This window comes from Colletes latitarsis, chromosome 11, assembly GCF_051014445.1.
Source record: "Colletes latitarsis isolate SP2378_abdomen chromosome 11, iyColLati1, whole genome shotgun sequence".
NCBI classification, from domain to species: domain Eukaryota; kingdom Metazoa; phylum Arthropoda; class Insecta; order Hymenoptera; family Colletidae; genus Colletes; species Colletes latitarsis.
Window position 1 is genome coordinate 15,128,987 of NC_135144.1, and position 27,375 is coordinate 15,156,361.

The 27,375-nt window shown below is 38.0% G+C and overlaps 1 protein-coding gene across 3 annotated transcripts; it reads right to left on the minus strand.

Moving 5' to 3' along the window:
* Positions 1–467: 467 nt before the first annotated feature.
* On the minus strand, positions 468–27,375 carry Lapsyn (Leucine-rich repeat activity-regulated protein at synapses). Of its 3 annotated transcripts, XM_076777439.1 has the most exons (5): positions 27,180–27,375; positions 26,485–27,106; positions 5,630–5,850; positions 4,403–5,277; positions 469–3,911 (listed from the first exon to the last, which is right to left on the minus strand). In XM_076777439.1, the coding sequence occupies exons 2-4, from the start codon at positions 26,531–26,533 to the stop codon at positions 4,438–4,440; spliced, it is 1,110 nt and encodes a 369-aa protein (XP_076633554.1). In that variant the 5' UTR covers positions 26,534–27,106; positions 27,180–27,375; the 3' UTR covers positions 469–3,911; positions 4,403–4,437. The 3 variants fall into 3 exon arrangements, with proteins under 3 accessions (XP_076633555.1, XP_076633554.1, XP_076633553.1); XM_076777440.1 differs by having other exon boundaries at positions 468–3,911; positions 4,410–5,277; positions 26,485–27,375; XM_076777438.1 differs by having other exon boundaries at positions 26,485–27,375.

Here is a 27,375-nt window from a genome sequence, read left to right on the forward strand (position 1 = left end):
TACTTCGTTTGATTCTTCCATTTCCTTTGATTGTTTGGTGTTGATTCAATCTGGTGTCTCGATCCAAGTTTCTTTCATTATTACGAATGTTCGTTTTGATATCTATAACATTGTGTTGATTCGATGACACTGATTAATATAAGATTTTTATTTTTATGTTTCTGCTTAAATTCTTGTAATATTTTGCTTAATTTCCTTCCATATCTCACTAATATAAATATTAGTTTTGATTTCAGTTTAAATTAATCGCAAGGACATCGAGGGAGTACGCCACAACCGCTGGGGGACTTCTAATTCCAAGTTGATTAGTCTTAAGTTTTGTCGCGAATCTTAAAATTAACGTCGAAGATTTCTTTATTATATGTATCTCTACGTCCTACCAAGCAATTATTGGTAGGATTGATGGAACATAGTTCGATGGAACTTTGATTCAATCTATCTCCCTTTGGGTCTCCACTCGCAGCAACCTCCTCGTGGTGAGACCTGGGTAATATTATTTACCGTTTAATTAATAATCGTATCACTCTTAGCTGGGTAATGCAATTATTAATTAAAAACTAAATAATATTAGCAAATTGGCTGCGATCCGCTTTGCATAGGTCATCATAAATATAGAGCTTCTTCGCTAGGTTAGTTTTGATTCTCATTGATTCATCAAGGATTCTAGAGTTTTGTCAGAGATAAGGTATACGAGTAAATCTTTCACCCAATGTATTTTTTCGGCCCATTTTTATGGGGTCTCGAAACCCCATTACCATTTTCGTGTCATTCGCAACATTACCAACAGATTCAAAAATGAATTTTAATCCCTTCCATTATCTAACAGTTCAACCCTAATTTACGCGAGATAAGTTACATGAACGGATGTAAAATCGTAATATTCTCTTAATAACATTTAGAAATTAAAATAACTTGTTAATATAAAGATTATCCTCTATTTATTAAGTTACACCTTAAACGTTTTTAATTAAATGACATATACATTTAATATATTTGAGTGTGGAAAATACATTAGTCAGTCAAAATATAATATATGAAAACTATTAAAAATGGTTACACATGGAATAATTACACTATTCATTACAATACTGTAAAATATAAAACCATACAGCATTTGTTACAGTATTTAATCGTATAATGAATACATATTGTGTGTCCACTGATGGTTGGAGATCACTTATACAAAATTGTTTGTTATTGTTTGTATATTACTGTTTGCATATAACAACAATTTAATTATTATTATTATTCCAGTATTGTGGTCCAAAAAATGACTCGTAATTACATTGAAAAAGTATATTAAAAAACATTTAGAAAAATCTGACTAATAACTGTTTCTATTAATTATGTACTTTTCACTCACAAAGTCCATGTACTAAAATTGATTGTCAAAACACAATGAATTATGGTTAATAAGAAATAATGTATTTTTCCAATTGATGATACATGTGAATTTTTTTATTTCAAGGAGATATCAATAGAACATTATTTGCTAGCATTTCGTGCGACGTGTTATATGTAGGTTAGATATTTCAAAAAATTTTAGTTGTCCCTTTAAATACTCTCGCGTGCAAAATCGAGTACGCGTACATGGAAGGAGCAAAGGACAGTTAGTACTGATGGTTTTTCCTTAAACGTAGCTAATTCTATAAATTATAATAAATTTATTGTAATATCAAGTTTTTCTTATTTTCTTGTTTATAATAATTTTTGTTCATTTTTAAATTACGCTTCTAGAAGCATTCGTTTTGTCATCATTGTGCAATTTCTTGTACATACATATATACATAATAAATATTTATGCTATTCAGCAATTATTATTAATTGATTTCTTAAAATTAACGAGTTCAGTTACAAATTTAACTTACAAATTACAATAAGTTTAAATAAATATATTTGCAGTAAACAATAAATACAAAATCGTTAAACTACAGTTGAAAAACACAATCCAACGTGGCATTTTTGGATACACGTGTATGAGTCCGGTGTAAATAACAAACATTCTATGAACGATTAATGATGCATATAATTTTTATCGTTTCGCTTCACTCATATATTCACTTTCCATTTTTCTCATCAGTTTCTCTATTTCCTTTTGATAATATTATTTAATATTTTTGTTTCTTCATTATGAAATAGCTTCGGGTATTTCAGTAAAAGAAAGGACGATTGGATCGAAGGTTTATTTTATGAAATTCATCAAACATTCGATAATATTTTTGTGCAACGTATACAGTTACATCCGATATAAAGTATTAAAAATTAACAGTAAGAAAGACGATCGAATTACAACTGTATTGGAACATAAATTAAGTACAGATCGTGCGCGCATACGAAGAGTTTTCTATCGGTCGATAGATCATGGATCGTACAAATGGGCAATGTTCATCGAGAATTTGCTATCTTTAACTTAATGTTTGAACTCTTTGTTTTTAGCTCTTAAAGAGCAATTTTTGACGCAAGTAACTTGGATTGAAACATGATATTTGGAATGTTTACATGTATATTATAATATACAATTAATTATATTCGTCGTTGAATCCAGCTGAATTAAAAATATTAAAACGTACTACGTTGATTCTCATGTTTTCATTCGTGAAATCGATAATTGATAGTGGAGTATACCTGCACCTATCATTGTTGTGTATGAAAGCCTGAACAGCGCTGTTTCAAATAGATATTTTTCAGTTTTAACTATTTTCGTATACTGCGCATACTAAACCACGAATCGTAGTGTCAACCTTAATTTAAAAAAAAAAATTGGCCCGGTTTTTAAGTACACATTTAGTTAAGTACACACCATGATTAAGTATGATAAAGATATTACAAATATTAGGAACTAGTATTTTGATTTTCCGACACTTGATGTTTCTTACATTCCGTCGCGATAATTCGTCCATTTTTGTCTCAGATTTCATTGTCTCGCATGGCGCATACTCGACAAAATTTCATAGAATTTCAAATCGTATTGCAAACGAACTGATAGCAGTTAGCATACTTCGCATGAAATCATAAACGTTGCGTTTAATTTGCTCTTTCAAATAAAATGATTCCTACATACTCTTAGTTAAATAGAAAAATCTTGTTGCATGAAGAATTATATGCAAAAATAAACAAAAAAATAACATTGAACGTTCTCTTATCAAATAGAAATAAATACGATAATAATTAATACATACATACATGTGCGTGCATCTATATGTATAAGTGTACATATATGTATATTTTACAAAGTGGTTTCGTTTAATGTAAAAAGGAAGGAATATAAATAGATACGTGGTGTTGTTTCGATCACGAGGAACAAAATTTGATCGAATCGTGGTTATTTAGTTCTTGAATCCCACTTTATCCGTGTAACACAAAATTTTAATTTGATGTCTTGTTAGAAACGAACCAACTTTATTTTTTCATTATTTTAAATAACAGAAAGAAATATTGCTTACCAAAGTTGTATAGCTTCAAGGGGAACACGTATAGCAACGACGGCTGTTTTAAAGTAAAAATATTAAAGATATTAAGATGGCTCGTTTCTAGTGGACAATCTGTGTTAAATGGTACGCTCCGAGTCGATGTTCGATTTATGATTATATAAAATAGCACGATCGTGGATGACAGCGCGGTTAAAATTAATGTTGAACATCAAGGAACCTGCGTACACGACAATAGTAAAGGCCGATAAATCTCGGTTTTCGATTGAATATTCGCGTAATCGCGGATAAAGATAGGCCATAATCGTAATCCGACATCGCTTAAATATCTTCGTTGGATACATGTGTATTTGAGTCTGCAAGTGCAATTTTATTTTATTTAACACTGCTTCTCTTTCTTTCTTTTTTTCACCATACTGTACAGAGGAGAAGAAATTGGCACGGTCTTCTATAAGTTTACTCCAAGTTGAATCAGCTTTACACCTAAAAAGAGAATCATCGCTTAAGAGCTTAATTTCACCTCAATAGCAATATCTGTGTATACTATACAGGGTGTTAGGCCACCCCTGAGAAAAATTGTAATGGGAGATTCTAGAGGTCAAAATAGGACTAAAATCAAGAATACCAATTTATTGATGGAGGCTTCGTTAAAAAGTTATTAACGTTTAAAGTTCCGCCTGTACTGAATTTTTTTCTCGAATGTGCGTAGGATTTCGGGGGTAGGTCTATTGATAAAAAATGATTGTAACTGACTCCCGCAGCCGAAAACAATTTTTCCAGAATGATTTGAAATTTTTAAATTTAATTTTTGAATAACTTTTTAACGAAACCTCAGTCGAGAAATTGATGTTCTTGATTTTCGTTTTATTTTGGCCTCTACTCTCCCATTAAAACTTTGTCCAAGGGGTGGTCGAACACCCTGTATGTGGCGGCAAAAGAGTTAGCTATTCTAAAATAAATAAAGTAATCCCTACCATATACCTGATGTCGCAAAGGTGCCTATCCGCGTTCAGGTATTTTCAAGCTGGTTTAAATTGCTGTTGAGCAGTTCGGTGTTGGCGTTGTTGGCGTTTAGTCTTTGCTCCTCTTTCAACTTCTTTTTCCTCCGTTTGTTTCTCTTGTGCACGCAGAACAGACCAAGGAACAAACAGACGAGAAACGCGGAGATGCAGCAAGCTACTAGAATCCACGTGCTTCTGGCCTTTTCGGTCTCGATCCGCAGCTGCAAGACGTCCAAGCATCGTTCGTACCGCTCTACGGTTTTATTTCTGAACTCTGATTTCAAGGAGCATCCCCGTTGCAGCTCTTCCGTGCAGTTGAACACAGGATACACCTGAATTTCGCGAGCCGTTAGCCACGAGTTGAACGTTTGGCATTCGCAATTGCTCGCGTTGAACTTGATCGGGTTCTTGGACAGGTCTAAGACCTTCAGAGTGCAGAACGGAGCCAGGTCCTCGGGCGTTACCGAGCCGATTAAATTTTCGGAAACATTTAGATGCTCCAGCGTGGGTAGAGGGCCCATCTGGGGAATCCTGCAAAGTCTGTTCTTGGACAATTGCAGAAAATTCAATGGCGACTTGACATCCGTGTGTCTGAACAGATTGTCGGTCAGCTTGTTATGGTACAGGAACACCTTACGCAGATAGGGCAACTGGAATAAGCTGCTCGGCAGATCGTCGCAGCCGCTCTTCGACAGATCCAACACTTCCAAGTACTGTAGATTATCGAATGCTCCCTGTTGAATGTTCTGTAGGAAATTGTCGCTGAGATCGAGATACGCAAGGTTCTTGTACGGAGCCAAGCTGTTGTTTGTTAACTCTCGCACTCTGTTCACCGACGCATCGAGAATCTATAGGAAAACTCTTAAATTAATCGTGTGCGATGTTAACTGTACGATTATGTTTCGGGGTTCTAATAGTACAACCGATAGATATTTACCGCTATAAGTCTCCCCGAGTCTAATAGAGAATCGGTTTCAGAAACGATTAATTTTATTGTTCCGTCGCGTTTCTATTTCTAGAAGCTATCGATTAGACTTACTATCGCGAAATAGATCACTGATATATCAAGATTATAGATCGCAAAAACTTTAAGTACGAATGGAGGAGAGACAGAACAGCCTAATGGTGTATGGCGGAGTAGTTTCTTGGTGACCTCGACAGGTTAAGTCTCACCTAACGATGTATTTTACTGTATTTTACCTGAATATCCGACTTCAAAGTGGAAGGAATTTCTTCTAAACCCAAATTAACACAGCGGACTTGAATCATTGAGCGTACTCTGCTGTACCGACAAGTCCTCGAGGGGATATCCTGGTCCATTACCAGCATCGGTCCGGAAGATCCGTGTACCATCGCGTCCGGCACGGTGGCCACAACGAAGCCCAACATCACAATTCCGTTAACCAGAAACATACTCGTGTCTGCAACAAATAAAATAAATGTTCTCGCTGAGAGTTCGAGGTTCGCGTACGTTTCAAGAGGCTGACAGACAGGTTCTCGAGAGTCAACGAGCTCTCGAAAATTATAGAAACAACGTCACAACGAACGATCCTTCGACCATGAGAATTCGTTCGTTCGTTTTTCTGGCACACGTCCGGATCTCATCTGTGTATTAAAAATATCCCTAATTTATTTATCCAGTAATATCCTATCCATATGTAAATCCTACTACTATGTAGACGGACCCTTAAAAACCTAAACGGTGAGAAGAATAGGTGGTACGGTCGCGGGCGGGAACGGTCGATTTTTCCCTTTTCCACCGCGTCGCGTTTAGTTTATGGCTTCCGTCTCAATATCTGGTCTCTTAATAGTAGCAATCGGTTCCTTCCAACTTTCACTTTTACATTTTAAACTCTTGGCAATTACTCAACGAGCGTAGATTTTATAAGAATCGAAACAATCGTTCCCGAGCAGTTCGATATCTTTCGTAACGAAAATTACGAAACTCGCTGCGATTCTGGGAGTAGAAGGATGAGACGCGAGCTGCTAGGTTTCGATACATTATTCCATGTTGGCCTAGCTACGATCCCCTTTAGGGCGTGAACAATGACGAGAGAATTTCTGAGAGGCATTCTCGATACAGTAACCAAGAGAGGAACGCGCGCGTGTACCACGTTTGAATTTTTTAACGCGTCGAAATACCTGCTGGCATTATGTAACGTCGTTGTCCATGGATATTGGGACATACTTGCTATGTTTATCGAAGAAAAATCAACGATTTGGATAAACGTATTACGAATTATTAAGTACGATACGATCGATTTTTACTACGTTGTGGACACTGCTGACTGTTTTCGCTCGTGACGAATTTAACGAGCGGATGATTCCCAACAATGAAATTTACCGAAGGAAAGTATATAATATGCCAATAATACATTCAATACACGCAGTTAGCAAGTTCTGGAAGAAGACACCGGTTCGTGTTTATTGTACCAAGCTCCGATGAACTGCAGAGGCAGCAGCAATACCCTCTAACGTAAGCCAACTTTATTCCTGTGGCCAGACTTCGCTGGAACTTTCGATACACTTTCTGCATCGTGTGCGAAATTCTAATCCTGAAACCATGTTTCTAAAGCTTAATGAAATACGATGAAAAGGTCTATAGAATTATTAGAACTTTCTTGTTTTTCGCAATTTACGAAAAGAAATATCCATCGCATGTAAAACAATGAGATAAGTTTCTGGTTCTTTTCTCCCAAAAACAACATTTCGATAAAAGTACTAAATATTTTTTAACAAAATATGGGGAAAGGTTCTCGGGTATAATGAATATTTATCGATTTTTAATCTAAACATCGTTTCGGTTCTTCGTAAATTATTTCAGTCAAAACCATTACATGTATAACAGTTATTTGTGGAACTTGTTCTATTCCTGATTTATATTTATTACACAAAAATATGGTGTGGACCATCTGAGGAGAGCATATGGCTCCTATTGCAAATCCCTGCTTCAAAGGATGAAAGTTAACGATTCGTGCAAATGACGAGAGTGCAACGAAAGGAGAGCTAAAACGAAGAAAGTTTAAATTGTCTTTTACCGAAAACGACTTGGTCGTAAAATATAATACACGTTGATGACGATATCGAGGTAACGCTCCGTTTGTTCGTAGATAACATCTTATCGTGAACTTATCTGCTTTTGTTTCGAAATAATTCCAACTTATTGACATGAAATGACTTAACGGTTTTTCATTGAACATAATCATATGTTACATTTCGTCAAGTATAAATCATCCTCTAATAATGTTTCTGATATAATATTCGTAATCTGTATAAATGTCGATCGATCTTTAACTCGTACCAGCAACTCGAATACGATCGACTTGCAATACGAAAGGATCGCATAATAGTTTCGTACAATTTTTAACAAGATATATCATTTTTACTGCAAATGACCTCTATTAACTAAATATGAAAAAAATTATGCCTACCCATTTAAAGAAATTAAGTTGGGTTTCGTAGTTCGGAAAGGTTACTGTAAGATCTAGTATACTGTATATACTTAAATTGTCCCAAATAGGATAGGTGGTAGGAGAACATTCAGTAGGACAACAATATACAGGGTGTTCGGCTACCCCTGGGAAAAATTTTAATGGGGGATTCTAAAGGCCAAAATAAGACGAAAATCAAGAGTACTAATTTCTTGACTGAGGCTTCGTTAAAAAGTTATTAACGTTTACAGTTTCAACAGTATTGAATTTTTTTCTCGAAAATGCGCAGGATTTCGGGGGTATATATAATGACCAAAAATGATTGTAATTGACCTCCTGAACCGAAAATAATTTTTTTAGAATTAATAAAAAAATTTTTTTTTCACCGAAAAATTTAGGCACCTACCCCCTGTCGATTTTTCTTAAAAATTCCTTTTTCATTTTTAGTAACTTTGTTTGACGCCCTACAGAAAAGTTGTCTAATACTTTTTTGTAGGTACCCATGAGCTCTACTTCGGAAAAAAGTTTCATTGAAATATATTCACAATTGTAGGAGTTATAGCTGTTTGAAAATTGGACCATTTTTATGGGGTTTTTCTCATTTTGCGAGGTCAAGGACCAACTTTTCGAATATTTTTGCGATTTGTACATATTCTCCACTAAAATACGCGTAATTTGCTTTTTTAAACATTAAAATCGTCCAATCCGTTCAGAAGTTATGACGTTTTAAAGATTCGTATGAAAATTCTGGCAGACATTTCTGGCCAAAAATTATATTTTAGGTAAGGAATTTTTTTCTCGAAAGTGCGTAGGAATTCGAGGATATGTGTAATGACCAAAAATGATTGAAATTGACCCCCGCAAACGAAAATAATTTTTTTAGAACGATTTGGAAAATTTTTTTTTCGCCGAAAAATTTAGGCACCTACCCCCTGTCGATTTTTCTTAAAAATTCCTTTTTCATTTTTAGTAATTTTGTTTGACGCCTTACAGAAAAGTTGTCTAATACTTTTTTGTAGGTACCCATGAGCTCTACTTCGGAAAAAAGTTTCATTGAAATATATTCACAATTGTAGGAGTTATAGCTGTTTGAAAATTGAACCATTTTTATGGGGTTTTTCTCATTTTACGGGGTCAAGAACCAACTTTTCGAATATTTTTACGATTTGTACATATTCTCCATCAAAATACGCGTAGTTTGCTTTTTTAAACATTAAAATCGTCCAATCCGTTCAGAAGTTACGACGTTTTAAAGATTCGCATGAAAATTCGATCAGACATTTCTGGCCAGAAATTATATTTTCGGTAAGGAATTTTTTTCTCGAAACTGAGTAGAATTTCGGGGGTGTGTCTATTGACCAAAAATGCTTACAATTGACCGCTGCAACTAAAAATAATTTTTCCAAGACGATTCGAAAGTCTTTTTTTTCACCCAAAACTTTCAGCACTTAATCGAATTTTTTTCTGGAAAGTGGGTAGGATTTCGGGGGTATAATGACCGAAAATGATTGTAATTGACCCCCGCAACCGAAAATAATTTTTCCAGAACGATTTGAAATTTTTGAATTTAATTGTTAATAATTTTTTAACGAACCCTCTATCAACAAATTGGTATTCTTGATTTTCGTCTTATTTTAGCCTCTAGAACCCCCCATTAAAATTTTTCCCAGGGGTTGCCGAACACCCTGTATAAACAAGGTGAGGAATGCGAGAGCAAGCAATCGAAGTTAGCGAATTGAAGAGTAGCGAGCGTGAGTGTATAAGTGGAAAAGAGAAAGAGAGTCTGCGAGCGTGTCGATCAGAGTGCGGGTTTAGCGTTATACATACATATTCCAATAGATAAATAAAACTGTGGAAAAGTTCTTTTTATTTTACATAAACCTTACATTACGAATAAAAGAAATAATTTACGCGCACTTGCGGTCGAATTAAAGTCGTGTAAATTTCTCTTATCGAACTCTTTTGCAACTTGAACCATTTACGAGATATTTGCTTGGACATTTATGGACGAACATTTTGTACGTTAGAAAAGATTGATGAAAGTATGAAAATTTCGCCGACCGCGATAGTAGTTGGACGGTTAAACGCGAGTGCAATTTTAGCGTGCGGCAAAGTGCACGTCGATGCATCTGGAAATAAAACCGGCTCGAGGAGAAAACCGCCGAAAATAACGGGGCAACGGGGCGTCCCGCGACGGAAACGAAAACATCTCGAGAAGGAGACTCGCCGCTCCTTGAAGGAGCCCTTTGTTGGGAGGACGCAATTTCACGACCAAAACGACGCAGTGGATCGTGCTGAGGCGAATAAAGACGAAGCAAGATTTGCCGGGTTGTTTCCTAGAAATCTACGAAACAGCGTGAAACATCGTTCTGATTTGTTTTAAACAAATATTTATATTACAATATTTCCAAGCTGAACACCATCTACGAAAAAGAAAAAGAGGTACTCCGATTTCTACAAGCTTCCTCTATAAAGTATCATAATTAAATGCCCTTCCTTTTACACAACGGCTACCTTAAAAGTTACGTTTTAGGTTTTTCCCCCACTTTGAATGAGTACAAAACTGTATACATATGTATATGTAGGAGGGCCCACTCTCGTAGCGCAATTTACTTTTCCTAATCCCTGATGTCCGCCGAACAGTTGCTATCAACAAGTGTTTTTACGCGTTAAGACGCAGGAACTGATCTTGTGACAGTTACGAAAAAAGCTTATATTTTCTTTCGAAGATACACACACGATTTGTTTACACCGAAAATTTATACGAATAATCGTCACGCGTAGAATTACAAGCCCAGTCGACGTACTTTTCCGTCAGGAATAAATAATGTAGTATAACACAGCATGCGATCTTGACATTGTTGTCTATGTTTAACGTATCATAGTTACGGTAGTGTTATCGAAATTACTTATTCCAATATATCGAAAATTGCACGTGCTGTATGTAGATTTTCGTTTCTTTCCTGTTTTTAGATACACAACTCGTGCCATGAACTTTTGCACGATAAAATTCCTCCTTTCTTCGTCTGTGTGGTTGTTATATTGTTTCATAACCGGAGGACATCTTGACAGAGACGATTGATTGGCGTTTCGGGCGTCGATAAATTTGAACAGATTTAATCGAAACATTCTCGGATCTAGTCGAATCGCGTGCGTTTATAATTAGCGGGTTTGGAGAGGAAACGGTGCGAGAACGTGCGAACGTAAAATAGCCGGGGAAGCAACAATGCTTGGTTCTCGTCAGAGTGACGGGCCCACTCTATAAATCGACGGTTAAAATAATATTTGCCGTTTCCACATTATTTCCGTCCAAGTAGCTCGGAATATTGCGCCGACCTAATGCTGCTGTTTCCTCCTTCGGCTTCTTTCTTCTGTTTGCCCCAAACCCCTAGGCGTTTCTGATAATGGGATTTTCCTTTTCCGCGATAAGGAAAATCTCGCGGGAGATCTTGTCGATGGTATTTCGAACGAGCAGTGAAAACTGGTTAGAAAATCGTCGGAAATGAACTCTGATCCGGACATAACGACGGGCTGGAATTGCGCGTAGATGAATCTTGACAGACTTTTAACTAAAGGATTTGTACAATTTCAACGACTTCCTATGTCAAATAGTCCCCTAAAACTATAGAATTTTTCAATATTACCGGATCCTTGTAAAATCATTTGCACAAGTTCTTTCGTATTTTCCGTTGCTTCATAAATGTGTATTGAGTCGAACTTTCCGTTTGTACCAATCCTATTACTCATTACTCCCATCGTTCCATAAATGTTTCAATAATAATAATAATCATCTCTCTCTTTAGCCTCTTCGTTTCTTTTAGTTATTCTCCCGATTCCTCCTTCACGACCCCTCCCGCCACTTCAAATTTTATGTATTATATCAGTTTAAAAAATTAGCGAACATTTTGTTTACTCCAGCAGCTTTATGTATGTAATATTTAAAGTTGTATGCATTCTGCTAGTCTTTGAAGGCATTAGACATTTTCATCCATTTATTATCCGAACGATATAACCAGATTCTTACCAGTCCTATGAACTCCGGTTATTGTAGCGCGAATATGTAATAACTCTAACGGAATGTTGTAGTATGGAACACACATTGTATGTGTAACGATAGTGATCGTATGAATAAATGTAACCGATATTCCTATATCATTCAAAGATGGAGGAAAGGAGAAAAGGAATTGGTGAAAAAGAGTAGTACGGAGAACGTGGTGGAGTTTTTCAAGTCAACGATGCTAGAGATACACGATGCTCGTTGTTCGCAAAGAGAGCGGAATGAAACGTGACTACGAGCGATGTTATCGAACGTCTTGAATTTCTCGTTCGAGGACGCGTTGTTTTCGTTTCTAGAACAGGAAACTAGTTTGCTCGGAATCGTGAAATAATTGTTACGTAATCGATATGAAAGTCAGTGTCATAGTAACGCTACAAGTTAGACCGTTCGTTCGACCGCAAACCTCGAGACTCGTCTACGATCTTGTTACGGATCGCCTACTTCCTCCTATACGGGGATCCGTTCTTCAATCGGTTCATGATACATCGAGATACTGATCGCGCGCAATAACTCGCGAGCGGAGTAAATAGACCGATCTGTTCTCTTCCGAAGCTAATATCACTCGCCATTACTTTCCTTCGTTTGAAACGAGGCCGTTGCTTCTCTCTCGTGATCTGAAAAAACATTTATTTATTTACGGGAGGATCTTTTAGTTAGACCGCCGATTCAAGCGATACAACTCATCGTCAGATTATAAGATATACGTATGTATAAAGGTAAACTTTACTTTACGGTACCGCGAATAATACACAGATTAAATAACAGTAATCGATTCTCCCTTGAAAGCACGAAACTGAATTTATTTCCGTAAAAATCACGTTTCGATTTTCTACTGATTGCGAGGCTTTGTTCTACCTTTTACCTAAAACGGACGCTAGTCTAGAGTGTCAACGATCTTTCGTCGATATCTGGTCGCATCGTTTTCTGTAACGAAGCTTGTTATCGTTCGCGATAACGGCGCGTTCTCGGCCTTCCTTCCTCGATAGAAACAATGCCGTAGAAGAGAGCAGAGACTACCTACGAATCTCCAATTCACGATCCCTTCCCATCGATACGATAAATCGTGCCAAGGATCAACGTTGCTTCGGCGTCGGGTACTTGGTTCATTCGTGAGAGAGTTGCATAGCCCCGAGGAAAAGCGTCGGGATATGCCTGCCTTCCTTTGATTCATTGCCACAGGCGTACGTAATTTGTGCGCGTCTCGTGTCGTTCGCTACTCGACGACACCTCGATTACATCCTCTATCTCTCTCTCTCTCTCGTCACTCGTCTCTTCCGATACTCGAGCATCGAGTCGGTACAGTGTAATCCACGGTTAACTTCCCTAACATTTCGGAGAAAGTTAAGCGCGCAGAATATCATAATTTTTCATAGAACCGAACTCAAACGTTGCTTGAGAAAATCGAATAGTAGTAGAACAAGAGGAAGCAAGATGAATATACATATGTATGTACTTGATGAAGAGAAAAAACGCCTTCAATATGATACCCAGATCGGTATTCGACTGGATTAGCAATAAACGTGGTTTAAACTTTAAAATTGATGATATTTCTGTAGTTACGCCAGGAAGGAAATGTGAATCGGTAAACTTGACCTACTCTTGAAATATCGTTCTCTCGTTTTCTATAATAACCTACCCGAAGAAAGTGAGTTGTTGAGCGGCAAACGTGCGTTCCGTCGATAAAGACTGTCTTACGAAATTACATACGACGACGAAAAAAGAAAAACGCGTCCTCGACGTATCGTTCCGTTCCTTCTTTTTTCTTCCAGAAATTAGGTGATTCATAAATTTCGAGTCAAGGTTGCAACTTGTAAAAATCATCAACGAGGTAGACACGTGTTTTTTTTCATCGATGCGTCCATCTGTTTTTTAATGCCACGGTGATTAATCGTGAATTCTTGTTATTCTTGAACCGCGGTGCTATTCCGATCCAAGTCTGAATCGCAGTTATTTTCTCGACAGTTATCTAATAATTTACTACTGTCTGCAGTGTAACAGTTTATTTATATTTACAGGTTCCTTCGCATTGTCTCTTCGTTTCTAAAATCTGTGACCTCGAAAGACAAATATTTTTCGTTTAATTTTAATTTTCGAATTAAGTGATCCAAACGGAGGAGATATTTAAGTAGAACACTCCTAGAGTAGATTTACATTTTTTGATTTTAGATTTGTTCGTGAGCCCGAAACCGCCCCTTATAATTTACTATCGGTAGCAGCATGCATTGGAAAATAATTAAAGGCTATTTTTTGAGAGAACGGAGAGAATGGTGCAAAAGTAGAGGAGGATTCTTTTTTAATAAAGGAAGCGTTTATCGAAGCAATTGCACGTGACAGAGTTTCGAGGCGGTGCATAATAGCGCGCGGTGACAAAGGCAAAGGAATTGGTCCTTTTTTTCCGTGTAGAAAAACCGGCGGGAAACCGCTGGCCTCGGGATGACGACAGAAGAAAATGGCCGGGAAATACAGCCGCCCCTTCTGCAGCCAGGGCAAACGAGTTAATTGGCAGTTATAAACATTCTTCGTCCAAGTTTTGACAACTTTTTCCCCCTATAGATTGAAATTTTTATCGCGTACTCCCGCGTATCCCTTAACGAGTGTCCGTTGGCACTTTCCTGCCTCGAAAAGTCTCGTGCGATCGGAAAGAGCGCAATGGAAACTCTTGCTTACGAGGAGAGTGCTAGACCCTCGGGCCACCGATTTAACCGTAACTTTCTATACCGGTAGATTTCGACACACCCTCTTTGCACAAGTATAACATTAAGAGGGTCGGAAACTCAATGTATTTTTCGAGTTATCTGCATTTAAAACTCTTTAAAAACTCTTTAAAAAGCATGAATATACTTTGTAAATTTTATATTAATTTTATAGATAATCCTATACTCGTTTAAATAAATTGCGATGCAATCGTGCAGAACCTTCTGTACAAATACGAAACCGAATATGATTATCCGTTTTTTAAAAATTATTAAATCTAATCGAGACAGCATCGATGATTGTAAAAAGTTGTTAAAATGGGACATTATTATTTATTTATTCCATTTAAAAAACATAAATCCACTTGTCGCGAACGAAGGGGTCCGTCTTTGGCCCCGGAAATGAAGCACACGCTCACGGAACGTATGTATTTCATTCGTGTATCTTACTAAAAATAACAAGCACTTCTGCTTTGGCTGCGCGGGACGGGGCTTCGAACAGTTTTATATATGTATTCGATTCGAAACGTCCGAAGGCCTCGCGTCGCGACCTCGAGGGCTGCTCTTCCGAAACTCTGCTCATAACTGAATTTCTCCCGTTTCGATGGAATTTTTTAACTCGACCACGGATCGTCAATTTTTAGTAAACCGGTGGTTTTTGCGATATTGCTCTTTGCCAGTCACGTATTCTCCACATCTGGCGTTAACACGTTGATCGTCACGCCACCCATATATGGCTGACAGGCAAAAATTTCTAACGAAATAGAAAATATCGATATTATACATATATGTATATGTATATAGATTAGACTATTGCTATTGGAATATTATTTAATTAGCGTAAGTACAATATACACGATTCATCGCGTAAAAAATCGCAATGCATAATTAATGGGTGTGGTCAAGCAGTAATAGAACTTTTCACTTAGAAAGTAAAAAATTTATGGTTAAAGAAAATGAATATAGATAGGGTCCATGAATTTAGATGAAGTTAGAAATTTTCAGTAAAGTAGTATCTAGTTATTTAAAAAGAAAATGTTGATCTCGTAGAAAAAATGTGAGAAATTTGAGGTCTGGCAGCGAACGTGTTAAATGTGAATAACGTTTGCACAACATTACCTTTGAAATTACACTTGCTAACAACGGAACACAGCATATTCGTTGTGCAGAAGCGTTCGACCAAAGCAAGCGAAGGGGATTTTCGAAAGGAATCCTTCCCTTTATTTATTCTATGTTTATATTGAACCGTGTAGCGATAAATACAAGTATCTAAGATCGTACGCGCAACTAAATCGTTCGTGGAAAAGGAGCAAGGCGCGGGCGGGCATCGCGTGGGCATCGACATCAATGTATTCCAACGAAGCGATTGCTTTCATAAATATTCAACGAATTTCGCAATCGTGATCGATGCACGATAGATTAGACGTTACAGAGAAACTGACGAGTCTGTTTTCGAGGTTGCGGCGCAACGCGACGCCATCAATCCGATATCACGACTTTTAATTTTATTCGTTCGTCCTCGCGTATCCTACGAAGCGAAACAGATTCGTCGGTCACCGAAACGCATCGTAAAACAGTGAAATAAAAGAGTTGCTCGGCATCAATTCGCGAGAGAAGTTTGTCCATACACGCGCTTCTGTATCCGAAGAAAAAAGGATATTTAGTTGATGCCTTGAAGCAGCTCGCGCTCGTTACTATCTAGAAGAGAACGTGTCGAAAAGTTTGATTCTTTATTAGAGCAGTTACTTTCTAGCGAGATACTTTTCTCGTCTGCGCTCTTTCGGTACAATGGAAAAGGTGGCGAAAGGCAAAAGTTCGTTTCGTTGCTCGACGCCAGGGAAACTTGGTTTTATTTCGGTCGGTGGAGTCGTCTCGTAGAGATTCCAATAAGCAGATTGGCCCATAAGGCCAATAATAAATAATCGCTGTGTAGAAAGTTGGACAGGTCGCGTCGCGTTTCTTCCTGGCGCAATAAATTGCTCTCCACAGCGTTATATTCTCTCTATGTTTTCATACTTGTCGTCATCTTAGTTAATAATTATTCTTCGATCGTAACGTTTTCTTCCGGTTCTTGACCCTGAATCGAAGGTGCTGAAATATAATATACAAAAGTGACCTAGCTGAATGGGATCGGTGAAACATGTCTGTCATTAAACGTTGTAAAAAAGAAAAATTTCTCAGGATAAAGTTGCATTAAAGTCAACACGCGAAGCAACCGCTAATTGTTACGTTTTTTTCCTGAGGAGACGAATCGACCTAAGAGCATCGTTCTCGCGTAAAAACGAGCAAATTTTTCACAAGGGATTGATCGGTTCGTTAACGGAATTCGATGGGTGGCCGTTGGAAAACGTAGAGATTCAGTGTCACGCGAACATTCCAGGTGTCCTTTTGCGAAGAACAGCTGACAAGAGATTGCGAATTACGATTGCACAGGACACGATGTTACGCGGCCGCGCAATAAGCGAGGGGAAACTTGAAACGCGAAAACCGGAGAAAATATTCGAGTTACGTAAGCGAGGAGATCACGGGAATTCAAGAGATATTTCGTCCAGATAGGAACAACTTTTCGAAGAAATGGAAGATCGTTGCAATATCAGCGTTGCTCGACAAACTGTTCGCTGTCGTTTAATTTATTTTCCATTTAAACTACTACCTCGAAGGGGAGCTATCCGTTAATGGGAGTCGCAAAACCTAGAACTGTTTGCTCGAAAGATATCCCTTTCCGACGCGAGTGAGAAAAAGATTGAACGACCGGGTCACAGAACCTGAATTTTTTACGAAACCGATTACCTACGAAGTCATTTCACGCCAAATCGATCATTTTCTGTTATCGACGGTCAGGAATTTTCATAAAATTCGAATACAGGATGTAACTTTTTAAGCTTCTCCTGGTTTTCGCAAGTAATTACGATGTTCTGAGAAAAAAATGTTTTCGAGAGAAGTTGATTAGCTTTCGATTGGCTAAAATTGTCGATAATATCAACTTTTAGGAATCAAGATGTTATTTCCTGACGCGATAAAAGTCTTCCGTAATTTTCACGTGGCTCGATAAGATCCGTTTTTACGTTTCGAAATGGTAGACCACCAAAGTATCTAATAACGGCTTCTTTACTGTTTTCATTTCAGGTAGAGGCACTTGGTCGGCACGCCGCGCTACTCGCAGTGGTGTCCAACAACCGATTTCATTTTTCTTGCGCGCTTTTTTCCGCCGTCGCGTCACGGGAAAAACGGTGACACGTTCGTTCGCTCGTGTCACGGTTATAGTAATTGCAATGTTACCACGAAAACCAAAAACAGAGACGAACGATCGGAAGAAACCGTTTCTCGTTATTATTTCGAGTGCGGTTAAATTCGATACAAACGAAGAATCTTCAGTATTTTTAATATCGAAAGTGAGGCGTATGCGAGCCACGCAACATCATCGCAAATGTTTAAATACCGCAGTAGCGAAGAATCGCCGAGTCTCTGACCTTTTCTGAAAGTTTTCTCAACTTTTCGCTTATACTACATCTACAAAAAGTTTAGCTCAAGAACTATTTATCTCCTTGGCTATTTATATTCGTCGGTAGTCCGAGTATAATCGTACGATGCTCTTTGAACTTTCACGTATCAAGAGATACGCAAGAGAGCTTATTGTTCGCCAAGAAGCACGCTGTTCCGTCACCGTTCTCTGTATCTAACAGCTCGGAATCCTCTAGATTTTCTTAAATCGTATATATCTGATATCGACAGAAACGCTTCCTGTTTGTTTTTCCTGTTCGCAGAGACAGCTCGAATGAGTTTATATGTGTAAGACAGAGCTTCGACAGATCGGTTATCCTGACGGAGTCACGAACCCCCTGACAGCACTTACCCGCTTTTAGGATGGGTTCGCGAGAGTACATAAATAGAGACGTCAGTCTGTAGTCAAGAACCACGTCCAATCGCGAACACATTCGCATCAAAAAGATATATATATGCACATAGATACCCCAAGAAAATAGTAGTATTTCTTGCGATTCGTTCAAGCGATTCTGGTGATCCACGTATCAAGAACTTTATGATTTCAATACCGGTATTATTCCAACAAACTTACATACTGAAACCGATATACCTACGTACTACACATTGAATATCAAAATAAACACCGGTGTATTATTTCGGCGCTCCGTTCAGGTAATTTCCTCCAGTCACACTCGTCTTTTGATCCTTTTAACAGAAATGTTGTCCAAAATACTTACGTGCATCGAGCATCAAACAGCAAAGTGCAACGTTAAAAGGTAGGTTATCAGAAGCCTGGTTGCTTTATTCAGCGACTACATCGACCGAAAAACTTTTCTTGACCCTATTCGTTCAGGATTCTCGCGGATCTAACGGATAAGCGTCATCGACTGACATCGCCGAAGGCGAAATACATCACCGTGGCATGACGAAACAACGTCCCTAGAGAGCGTTTTGACGTACTCTCGATGAAACACAGAGGAACACAAAGGTTTCAGAAAGCGATCTCTCTCGTTCATCTTTGCTGAAGCTTCATAAATATTCGCGAGCTCGGTAGATGGATATTGCATACGGTATATCCATTACCCAGGTTCGTCCGACTTAGACAAATGAAGTCGCAGGATCTCTACTCTTCGCGCCCGTCAACCGACGTGGAAACCAACCCCCCGAAGGCTCGCCGCCAACCCTAGTCGTTGCTTTTCGAAATTTATTTCACGCGTTCGAGAGCTTACGAGACCATTATGAATATCGACGGTACCGAGATACACCTCCATGTTTCCTGTCGCATGAATTTTACAATGTATTTCGAGGATAGCTGGATCAGTCTTCTTTTCAAGCTGTTACCCACACTCCACTCCTCCATAGGTCTACGCGCATTGAATAATTTATTCCGCTCGAGTTGCATTCGCCTACGAAACAAACGCTCGAGAAAATTCAGGAATCGTTGACAAAAAGTTCAACATTGTTGTTCCGTTAAACAGACTTGTGTCCCTCCGAAACGGAATTTTGAGCGACGTATGTTCAGTATCCAAAACATTAGTTCCCTTGGTGGTTTCAAGTTACACGCTAGAGTTTCTGCAAACACGTGTAGGTAGGTATATACGTGTTCTTCGGCAAAAACAAAGCTATGCCATTTGGGAACAAGTCGATCGTCAAAGAGAAAATACCTACGTGAAAATTGATCTACGAGATACGGTTGAAAAATGTATGACAACCGAACAAGATTTAAAACATTCTTTAACCTCTGACGTACTGCAAAAGTTTCATCGGTTTCCTGATTTATCTATCGATCGGGACTGATTTTTCACCATAACGCAACAACCCTAACATTTTCTATGTAAAGTGGTCAACTGCTTTGCGCCGTAGATCGTTCTTAAAACTGCTGCGGTGTAGATTCGAAACCTTAACGTTAAGATCATCGTCGAGCAGGAATTCGAGTGTATCTAGCACGTACGGCTTGAAAATTCTTATAATATTGTATACAGGTTTACCTACTTTGCAACAGTTTTGACCAGAAACCACCTTTTATATGTATAATGATTTGAAACAAGTATTTTCAAAACCTTTCCTAATCCTGGTTCGAAATTACGCTTTAAATTCCAGTAGAATACTCGGCAAGAACTTATGAAATTACCTAATACGTACATATGTACATTCCAGACTAGAGTGTCACTGCCACGTTTCATACCACGTAATCTTTTCTTAGATACCTTTGACGTATTTATTGATCGTATTTCACCTCGAACAATCTTATCGGATTGCATCGTTAGTGGACTTCGTTCCGGAATCATTAAGGACAATAATATTGTGTATAATAAATATGCAAAAACAGCTTCGTAAGAAAAATTATCAAGGAATCGAGCCTTCTATTTGTCGCGACCAGAAAGACATTCGATATCGAACCGTCGCATTGACATTCGATATTAATAATGTATTCTATATCGAAGCAGAATCGATCGGATCAGGTGATCAAAGATAGAATGCAAGGTCTTCCTGCGTCACCTCGACCAAACCGTGTACATAATCGATACTTGTTCGTATTTTTTACGAAAAATCATGGTTCAAGAGATACCATCGTTAAACTGATTAATAGGTGGTTGTAAAACAATAATTTCCTATCTATATTCGAGATTCTACTGTTAAGATTACGTACTGAAATACGCGTATAAAGATATTTTGAAATATTTACTAATCGCTATTGAATATGTTCCTGGAGGAAAATTAATTTTCGACTCGTGTACTCGATAATTTATTGTTTCGGTGCGACTAATGTAAACTCCTAACACCGTCTTCGTCGAAAATTTATGCGGAAGAATTAACAAAAGTCAACGATCGAAGCATATGATTTTGTGCAATCGTTTCGACTAACAAGAGGATGTCCCATCAATGATCATTTTCGTCTCGCTTCGCCGGCCCATTAATAATTAGTTCGCTATAACCTGTTCAACGATGGCCGCTACACGAGGATGGAAACGCTTTTGGGTCAAGAAGAACGAATTAAATTAAAGGACGCTCGTAGACTAAATTTAGACAAGGTGGAAAAAGAAATCGAGCCGACTTGTTCTTCCGCTTACATTACTACCGACGATGGCTGGGTCGGTGAAACCCGGATTTCGTTCAATTTGATTTATATCTGGCCCCACGGTGTTCTGGAACGAACTCGCGAGCAACTTCTGCCTCGCACTTTCAACGAAAATCATGCGTGGAGGTCCATAAATCGAGCGAAACTCGTTAATCTCTATTTTTATTCGAATAAACGGTTCACGTTCAAGCATTTAAAATGTTGGACCGGTAATGAAATAATTCGTTTACACAGTCCAGCATTGTCCAGGATGATATCAAGGCTATTCACGTCGTGATTCTACAATGCAAAAACTGTTACAGTATTATGTCCAAAGTTCGGATTACTTCCATCGATTGCTCGAGTATTTTATTTGAACGGATTTACTAGATATCACCGAAAGCACAACAAATTTTATACAAATTTTAAATTTTACTCTGAAAAAGTGCGATTTTAATTATATTTATCTTCTGTTAGTTGCTCGTTGATATAATCATACAGAAATTACTTTTTGTTTCTAAAGACAACTGAAAAATGAACGCTAAAAATTTTAATCAAATTTAATGCTGCCAGGGTTATAAAATATTTTTTTATTAACTTTTAAACAATGAATTCTGATAATACGGATTGAAGAAAAATAAGAAAAAGCCACGAAATAGAAGAGAGAACTGCGAAAAGGAGCCGCGTAATATGCATTAGAATTACATTCAGAATCCTACGATTACCTCGGATCGATCCTGTTCGATAACAGTTCAGGGCAGGACTTTTTCAGCCTCGTAATAAAAACTATAACCGTACAATGTAAATGGGAAGAAAAGCCAACCGACCTCGCGGCGTTTCCATACCCTAGAAAGGAAGCTGCCTTTTCTTCGTGGGATAGAGAAAGATTTTTGCATTATCATATTTCTCATACTTGTTATAACTTCTTAACGTTCCATTACATGACATTTCAGTCTTATTTTTGCTTGTAAAAAGCACTGTCAAAATATAAAGGATGAAAATTATCGTCAACTATAAAATAAACCAACTCGATTGATGCCGATATACCGAATAATGCTAGTCTACTTATAAACGATAATTAGAAACAGCTGGCGAAAAGGTCTGGGCTATGTATTGTACAATCTATCAGGGGCAGGTCTTTTCGTTCTTCTTTCAAATATGCAACGATCTTTCGATCGTTCTTCCATATTCTCCGATGTAATTAGTTTCTCACGATAAACCACATGGGTAGATCGTCGAGGCTTTCGTTCCAATGTTGCATTTGGCCGAAACGTGAATAGAAATCTTTATTTTATAGCGATGCAAAACACTACCGATATAAGTAAATCGGTAACAAGGTCCAGTTTCGCATCGATTCTTTCGACTAAATTTCTGGCCCGGTTAACACGATATACACACAAGTTGTTGCACTTGCACCTAACTTCCGGGGTGAAATTTCTCCTCTAATTTCAGGAAGAATGCACCTCTAGAGGATCTACGTGATTATTCCTTCGGCCGCCGTATCCAACTTGCCAGCATAGTTTCCTCTCTCTTTGTTCTCTTTTCGCCCGTTTTCCCCAACCACATCCACCTGCGCCGTTAGTCTTCCATTAACATTCATTAACATGCTGTGTACAGTTTTAACTAGAACATCGATCCTGACACGACTCCGAACTCGCATTATCTTGGTATTCCTAAACGAGGGAACGACTGAAAATGGTCGATGGGGCTTCAAATTTAACATCCACCCCTCCCCCCAACCCGGAAATATTCTTAGATTTTCAATTTTTGTAAAGCCGCGCAATGGTTCATCATATCGGTGATCTAGCGTAACAAAACTTATTTTTCCATATTTCTAAACCAATACACGATGTCGAATATCTGGAATACTATTTAGTAACAGGATGTGAACACACTTTATCTTTTCTCTTATGACACTTTTTATATCTCTAACCGTTTTAGAGATATTGCTTTTCCCAGTTGCGTGGGACAGCCTGTATACTAAACCAGAAACAGATTAATTCCCGGGCATTCGACCAATCGGGCATGACTCCTCCAAAATCCTCGCGTGTGGCTCTCATTACAGGTTTCCTGGTTTAACGACACGGCCTGTTATAATAGCTGCAAACTTGTTTATTGCCTGTATGTATACGACAGAAGCTGATAAAATTAACGTTGGGAACTAACGTTTTGGTAATATAAGCAACAGTTTCTGTCGATCAACGGAGGAACCGGTACGATGCGATTATAAATTAATAACGCGGCTTAATTTCAGTTTCAATCAACTAATAACAATCATAAATCAAACTAAAGTCGTCGATTTAAAATTAATAGCAGTTTCGATATTAAAGCAAAGTGCCAACGACACTCAATCTTATTTACAGAATTGTGTACTTATTAACCACTTGGCATACGATTCAATTACAAGTAATTTTTTAAATGTATACTATTTGATTTTGTTTAAATTTGTTCGCACGTGCAATGCTCACAAAAAACAACAGATTTATTTTACGCATACTTCACGAACGTGCAAATGTGTTAATTGATGTGAATATAATCTGAGAAATGGTTAATTTATAGTGTCACTGTATATGTGCCTAAGGAATTTACTAGACTGAATATAATTTTTGTCGGTTTTGGCTATTATTAGTATTTATGAGTTTGAACTGCGTTTATTTATGTGATGCTACCTACATCGTTGATGCTGCGTTTAGTTCAAGGAAGGACGTTTGTACGCTGAAATTTCTCCATCACTATTTAAACGATCAACCCTTCCAAATTCGATGATCACACCCATTCAACGTTCAAATGTTAAACATGCTTGATAAGAGGAAACGTTGTACAATCGAACAACACAGGCCTGTACGATATCAATTGTACAAACTGCAGTAAATTGTATGATCCCCAGCCATCCCTCCCCCCATCGATTGAGTATTGCCAGTGAACGCAACGACCTGTCGCGTAGATACGCAATTATCAAATATATCTGCAACAACCAACATATACAACGGACAAAAATCCGAAACACGTGAAAATGTTCTATTGTCTCGCAAAGTTATCGATTGTTCCTTTTCCCGTAAATTCGATACAATGTAACGCTATAGAGATAGCAAAAAAGTTCAAATTCCGTACTTCTCGATAAAGGAGAGAATCGTTAAAACTGAAGTTTTTTATTCGTCCATATTGATACGCGAAGTTTTTTAGTTACAACGTGAAAGAATTCGATTCGAATTTGAAAATGATTCGATCTAGTATTTGTTTTAAAACGTGAAAATGGTCGCAATAAACATGGATAGATAGGTTTACGAAAGACCTTATTTGTCAAGCATCCAACAGTTTTCTTCATGCCGCGCCATCTTAAAAATTCTAATTCATATCGCAATTATAGCTTATTATCTATTTATTTATCTTATTTTCTAAACACGTAATTACATAACGTGATAAAAGCTTGAAGACTCGTCACTGTAATCTCAAATGGTTCTTGTAACCAATACGCAAGTGAAATATGTACCTAAATATGTAAATACCGATCAAGTTCCTGTTTTAAACGTTCGGATATCGCTTGAGAACTGACTGGTTATAAGTTCCTGAAGGTTCCCATATCATCCTTAACCCATCGTTATGCATGACACGCTGTTAAGCCCGATGGCTGCGTTCACATGTTCAAACGAATAATTAGACGACGTTGCATCATGTGTAAATGCAATAATCTTGCGCATTGGTCAGTTTCCCATTTACGGGGAGCTCGAGGAAATAATTGCTGCTTTTGCTTCATTGTGCAACGCGATCGGTACGCGTTTTGCGTTCGAACGCAGAGACCTTTGTCTTCCCGCGTGCCACAACCGGTAGGTATACTTTTCTTCTCAGAACACTATCTCTTATTTTAACTTACTCCTCTATTTCACAAACCCACTCCGGTATGTGTGAACTTTTTCTTAGTTGTAATAAAACACGCGATACAAATATACGAAATACATGTAAATTTAACCAGTTTACCACTAATTATACGAACCAGAATCGAACAGTATTCAATAACATTGGGTGAATTTTCGTCTAGATTCTAAACAGTTGTACGAATAAAACAGGTTTACTACTGTACAGTAAAAGGTGGCTAAAAGGTAAATATTTTAATAGAAATTAAAATACAAGGAAACTGCGAACGTTAAAAAATAGCAATAGGTGTATACAGAACAATAAATAAATTGTGAAGATGTTAATAACGGAATTATATTTTTATAATTGCCTTTAAAATAATTCCGCTTTTCGGTTCTTATCTGTTAGCGAGGATAGCAATAAAAATGGAAGAAAGTGAATATCCACAATTCTTCCCACTCGTATGTGCTACGATTTGAATATTTATTTCGAAAAAAGAGATGTACCCATACAGGACAAACTTCAAAGCGATGAAAATTTTAATTACTGGTGTTTATAGTCGAATTGGAGCTAGAGAACGCACGCATTATTTGGAAGAACGCGATTGACGCACGAATATTATTTTAATTAAACACTTTCCCTATATTCCTCGATTACTGGAAAATGGAATTCGCATTAAAGCACGCCGATGGTTATATTTGTCTCGAACCTGTTCGTGAAACACCCGTGTGTTTACAGAAATGGTTTGTTGGGAGTGAACGTTGTCACGCACGTGCAAGTTAGAAAACACCGTCGACAGAAAACAATTTATCAACGTTTAAGAAAGAAGATTAGCTCGCTTTAACCGATAACACAGACGTGTGCACGCCTCTGTTCAAGGAAAAGTAATTCAACTCTGTTTTAATACGATCTCTCACTGTCCACGTATAAATCCCACCTGGATTAACATCGTGGCTATCCGCTCGGTGATACAAATCAAATATTTATCTCAAAGCGTTTCGTAATCGACACTTTGCCGAAACAAAGGGAAAATCTCATAACTGAGACGGTAATTTCGAATTATGTACATATACGCAAAAGGACGCACTAACCAGCGAGTTGAAAAGTTTAAAAACCAGGCGTCCTTGTGCTAAAAATATTAGCTAAAATTCATGCCGGCATCGATACCGTGTTTTTATTAAGTCGGTGAAAGCGATTCGAAAAGAAACAGTTGCCAAGATATTCAAGATGTCCAAAGAAGCAGCAATTGCTAACTGTTGTGAAATACGTTGTATCTTTGTGGGAAGTGGTCGCACGGGACGCGATCGATTTTTCAGGAAACGAGTCGCAATTCCTTTTGCGACGCAAAATGCTTTGTATTTTGAGCATCATGGAAGGTTAACGATCTTTCAAACAAGCGAGATATTCAAAAAACTAAATAATCCAGTTCTTAATCTCAAAATCAACAAAAAGAAAATTGGTAATAACGATATTTTACTTACTTATTTTCTTATCCTTCCATCCACGAGAAAGGGCTCGAGAGCGCTGCATGATGCATAAAGCGACGTTTCGTCACGATCTAGCAATTACTTTTTCCACTAGTCCAAGATAATAATCTTACAACGTCTCGTTGGCGAAATCGTTAAACCGTCGCATTTTCGAGCACGCTGTTATCGTGTTGCACCGTTCGCAGAACTGGCAAATAAACATCACACCACCACAAGTAACAATCGAACCAACTACCCGTCAGTGCATCGTGAATCCTTACTCGCCTCGAGGAGCAAGTCTCATTATGTCATTATTACCATTTCCGAGAAATTGCTCTTCCAGAGTTCCTGCCCGTGCAATTTTTACCGTACCCACATGACTAACAGGTTGACCGTGAACGCCAACCGAAACTTTTGTCGATGCACACTATACTATACTACACTGAACGCTACTCGACTGCTCTCTTTTAGTGTGTAACGGAACAATTAATGGTACCGGGACAGGATAATATAGGGAAAACGGTGGCAACGTATTTCCAGGACTTGTTGCTGCGCGTCACGCATCTTTATCGCTTAAGAAGGGGTTCAAAGAAATCCTGCCTCTCACTGGCCGTCGTTGCATCGCCGAGATGTTGCTCTGAAGAAACATAGTCCTCGTGAATCAAAGGAAAGAGAATATCAGACGGATATGCTCGTGCACGCGATCCTACTTCCTACGTATTCCCGCGCAAATATGCTCCGATGCCTAGTGTTTTTTTCGATCCTTTTCCACACGATCAATGTTGGATTATTTTCGAAAGATTCGTCGTTGGGAATTTCAAAAAGGAATGAATATGGTTAAGAATCGTGAACAAAAAGATCGCGACACACGAACCACGACGCTGCTCCGGCGACGTCTCGCGTTCG

Coding starts and splice junctions, on each gene's coding strand:
- Lapsyn (XM_076777440.1), bottom strand. CDS start 26,533: ATGCAGCGCTCTCGAGCCCTTTCTCGTGGATGGAAGGATAAGAAAATA. Junction 5,851..26,484: donor ATGGAAGGATAAGAAAATAA/GTAAGTAAAATA, acceptor TATTTGTTGCAG/ACACGAGTATGTTTCTGGTT. Junction 5,278..5,629: donor CTTTGAAGTCGGATATTCAG/GTAAAATACAGT, acceptor GTTTTCCTATAG/ATTCTCGATGCGTCGGTGAA.